At 43.7% G+C, this 4,310-nt stretch overlaps 1 protein-coding gene across 1 annotated transcript; it reads right to left on the bottom strand.

Moving 5' to 3' along the window:
* Positions 1-1,643: 1,643 nt before the first annotated feature.
* On the bottom strand, positions 1,644-4,085 carry LOC107188311. The gene is made up of 2 exons (XM_015576586.1): positions 2,289-4,085; positions 1,644-2,204 (listed from the first exon to the last, which is right to left on the bottom strand). Exons 1-2 carry the CDS (start codon positions 4,083-4,085, stop codon positions 1,644-1,646), a joined length of 2,358 nt encoding a protein of 785 aa, XP_015432072.1.
* Between the last annotated feature and the right edge of the window lie 225 nt (positions 4,086-4,310).

The following is a 4,310-nucleotide window of genomic DNA, read 5'->3' as shown; positions in this document are numbered from 1 at the left end:
CTTTTGTGATGCCCTAGCCGTACTATCGAAATTCTTAATGGAAACTAATTCCCCTACGGAATACTCGTGCGCTTCCTTGCGCTTTTTATCTGCATATTCCTTATTATACGCTTGCGATCTTAAAATCCTATCTGATGCGCGCTCGCGCGTCTCGTCTAGATCTAAACACGTTTGTTCATTCTCATCTTCTAAATATTCGCGTAATTTATCTGCGAGCTTTTCACGTTGTCTCACCCCGAACAATAACCGACTTGGTGTCTCGCCCGTTGCGTTACTTATAGAATTGTTTAACGCATACTCGACATCGGGAATAACCTTATACCAATACTTCCCCGCTGAATCGTCTGACAGTTTGGCTAATATCGGGGTCAAGGTTCTATTGACCCTTTCTACCTGGCCATTGGCCTGCGGTGAGGCCGTAGCAATTTTAATATGTTGGATCCCATTGTCACTCATAAAGTCTTCGAACTCATTACTCATTGGTAAAACAACTACCTCTATCTGTAATTATTACCTTTGGTCGTGAATAATGGTCGAAATATTGTTGCAGGCTGCTAATTGCCTCCTTACTAGAAGTTGTCTTCGTCGGGTAAAGTTTCACGAATTTCGTAAATGAATCTATTACGACTAATAAGTGCTGCTTGATTAATCGCTTCTTATCGATCGGACCCAGATGATCCACGTGGATAATACCGAAAGGGACATTGCCCTTGGGAATCGGATGAAGCAGACCTTCGACTTTCCCACTAACCGGCGAAAACGTAATACATTTTAGGCAATTTTTAATATGACCGTCTACCTTCTCGCGTAGCTTCGGAAACCAATAGTTTTCGAGGATCGCTCGAGCTGACTTCTCGGTTCCGAAATGACCTAACTCGTCGTGATATCTATACAATACGTTTCTCTCCATCTGCTCCGGTACGTAAAATAATAATTTATCCCCGTACTTGCGATATACAAGCCCGTTCCTCATCTCATAAAACTTGTCTTCGGATTGTTCGAGTTTAGCCCGAATCTCGATAATTTTTGGGTCTTGTCCCTGACAGATCGTAACGTCCCATTCGAAAGGGTTTTCTTGTATCACACCGACGGTTCGGCTAAGTGCGTCCACGTGACGCATACGCGTACCGGGTCGATATTTTAATTCGTAATCATAATTGAGCAACGCAATTGCCCATCTCTCGATTCTGCGATTAACGTCTTTCTTTTTAAGTGTCATCGCGACCGCGCTACAGTCAGTCATGATTTTAAATTTTAGCCCTTGTAGATAAATTCGAAAGCGTTCCAAAGCGTAAATTATTGCAAGGGTCTCGAGTTCAAAACTATGCAATTTTGATTCGCCTTCCGTCGTTCGTCTAGAGTAGTAAAATACCGGGTGTGTCTTACCATCAGCTTTCTTTTGCATAAGCACCGCCTCGTAACCCGCAGAACTTGCATCGCAATGCAATTCCGTTTGATCGTTCGGGTTATAAATCGCTAAGATTGGAGCTTCCGTAAGTTTGTCTTTAAGTGTCTTAAATGCTTCATACCCCGTTTCCCGAAAGTGAAACGCCGTATTCGTTTTTGTCAAATCATAAAGGGGTTTAGCGATAGACGCGAAATGTTCGATAAATTTCCTAAAATATGAGCAAAGTCCGAGGAAGCTACGCACGTCGCGTGTGCTTCTGGGAATCGGATATCTGAACTGCATCGATACCACTTCTTGTCGGCTTTATACCCTTCTCGGAAACTATATACCCCAGGTATTCTACTTCCGTCTGAAGGAAGTAGCACTTTTCGATCCGTAACTCCAAAAGATTTTCCGAGATAGTCTTAAATACTCGTTCAAGTATTTCTAAATGATGGTCTATTGTCTGAGTAGCTATCAATATATCATCCATGTAAATTGCCATATCCCCTGCTCTCGTAAATTCGGTCAAAATGAGATTTATATAGCGCTGAAACGTCGCTGGTTCTGTACGCAGTCCGAAAGGCATTCTTAACCACTCGTACTGACCTAATGGAGTCACAAACGATGTATACTTAACCGATTCTTTTGCGACCTGAACGTGATGAAATCCGTCTTTTAAATCTAACACCGTATAATACTTTTTGTTCCCCACAATTGCTAATTGATCTTCAATAAGAGGCATAGGGTAGTTATCCCTCGCCGTCGCTTTGTTAAGGACACGGAAGTCCACGCATATTCGTACTTTTCCGTTTCTCTTTTTCGTCAAAACTATAGGTGATGCAAATTCGGATTTACTAATCTGTATTTACCCTTTCTCTAACCATTCGTCTAAAATTACCTGAAGCTTTGCTTTTTCGTCATATGCGAGTTTGCGCGGGGTACAGTAAAACGGTTGCGAATTGTCTAATCGTAAATGCAATTCGGTTTTCGTTTTCGGCTCCCGCGGTCTCGGATAATCTACGTACAATTCTTTGAAGATTTGTTTCAGCTCGGTTTTCGCTTCGTAAGGTATCGCTGAATTTATCTGCAAATCGTCTACTAAACTATTCTCGTTTCCGATTAAGTTGATGTTCAACATTTCTCGCCAAGCGCAATCGTCCGTCGGTAGCGTCAACCGAATACCGAATTTTCGCAGTATATCGCGACCTAACAGAGCTGGCGTCACCGACGTGTCTTCCGGTACCACGTAAATTCTAAGATTCTCTCTCGAAATATCGCCAATCGAGATTGTTGCATAAACTTTTCCTAAGAAATCTAATTGTACCTTTTTACACCCGCAGTAATCTCGATCCGTCGAGTCTAACGGTAAAAGCCCGTGCTTCTCGATAAAACGCTCCTTCACGAAACTGATCGGACTACCGGTATCCAAAAGCGTGTCTAAACACAACATTCGCCTTAAATCAGAGTCTTTTATTTCATACGTTACGTTCTTTCGGTGTTCAACGCTATCTTCGTCTGCCGGATCTTCGTACACGTTGGATACTTGCGGCTTTTCCTTCATCTCCTTCGTTTCCTTCGGTTCCTTCGTCTCCTTCTGTGGGCAATTCTTCACCACGTGTCCCCTCTCGCCACAGTGGTAGCATGATCCACGTTCTCGTGGGGGTTTAGAACAGTCTTTCGAAATATGTCCCACTTTGTTACAATTGTAACATCTAATCGGCTTCTCGCTGTTTTCTTCTTTCACTGAAATCCTCAGGCCTTTCGTTTCCGATTTTAGCTTATCCGTCGTCTTCTCCGCTGTTTGTCTCTCGCCTTGCGCGGCGTCCTTCTTACAGCGATTTATAAGAGAGATTTTCCGAAAACCGTTGAGCAAGTCTTTCACGTTAGTGAAATTCTGCATTCTTGCCTGATTCCGTAATGTTTGGTCGGGTATTCCGTACACTAAACAGTCCAATAAATCTGCTTCTTCTATTGGCACTAAATTACTCAGGATAAGTTTTTCGTGGTAGTAATTGTTGAACGACTCGGTCGTCTGCCACGTCCTTAGTTCGAATTTCCTAAGATCCATTTTGCTTGGTCGTTGATCGAAACCATCCTTCATGGCTGTGAGTAATTCGTCCAAGGCCATTTCCGTATACTCCGGTCTTGAGCGAAACCATCTCTCCGCTTTACCTTTAAGCTTCGAGCTAATAATTATTTTCATAATGGCGTCGTCCACAGTGAAGAGTCCCTTGACCAGTCGAACTTGTCTCTCCCAGTCCTCATAATAGCGATTCGATCCGTCGAATTCGCCCAGTAACTCTCCGATGCCTTTGACGTCGGCACGTAATTGATTTGGTACGTTATCGGCCTGTTGCTGCGTATTTCTTCTTAAAACGTTCGCTGGATTTTCTGGGCTTGCCAGTGCCGGTTCCCGTCGAGCCAATTCTGCTTCCCGTTGCGCTACGTCTCTTTCTCGACGCATCAACTCTAACTCTTGCTGTAAAAGTTCGTTTCTCTGTCGTTCCGATAGAAGCTGATTCTCATTATGCTCCTCTTCTTCTTCCGAATCATTTGCCGTCATCCATCTTCCTTCAGGATCTGCTTCCATTAATCGAGTTATCAATTCCGACTTCAATCCTGTTTGTGGTAAATTCCGGCGTCTTAATTTTTCTTTTAGTTGTGCTGCCGTAAACGGACTCGTCGCTTCCGCCATCTTGACACGCCGCGAGATTATTCTTTCTGGTGCGCGCGCACAATCACAAGCACAGACACCGAACGTTCTCGACCTTCGCGCCCAAAACAACTAACGGTCGTCACGTTTTCCACTGTCCACAGAATTCGCAAATCCTGATTAATTTCTTAATCCTGTGGTCTTACCTAAATCCAATGCTGCGCACTAGGCATAAGACGCACATCGGGAAACGTAACCTAACACGCG

This window comes from Dufourea novaeangliae, unplaced genomic scaffold, assembly GCF_001272555.1.
Source record: "Dufourea novaeangliae isolate 0120121106 unplaced genomic scaffold, ASM127255v1 scaffold137, whole genome shotgun sequence".
Lineage (NCBI taxonomy): Eukaryota > Metazoa > Arthropoda > Insecta > Hymenoptera > Halictidae > Dufourea > Dufourea novaeangliae.
This window is presented reverse-complemented; position numbering and strand designations above follow the sequence as displayed.

Excerpts from the sequence above, each read along its gene's own strand:
- LOC107188311 (XM_015576586.1), bottom strand. The coding sequence starts at position 4,085 with ATGGCGGAAGCGACGAGTCCGTTTACGGCAGCACAACTAAAAGAAAAA. Across the intron at positions 2,205-2,288 it reads ACGAAAAAGCAAAGCTTCAG|AGAAACGGAAAAGTACGAAT; the intron begins GTAATTTTAGAC and ends TTGACGAAAAAG.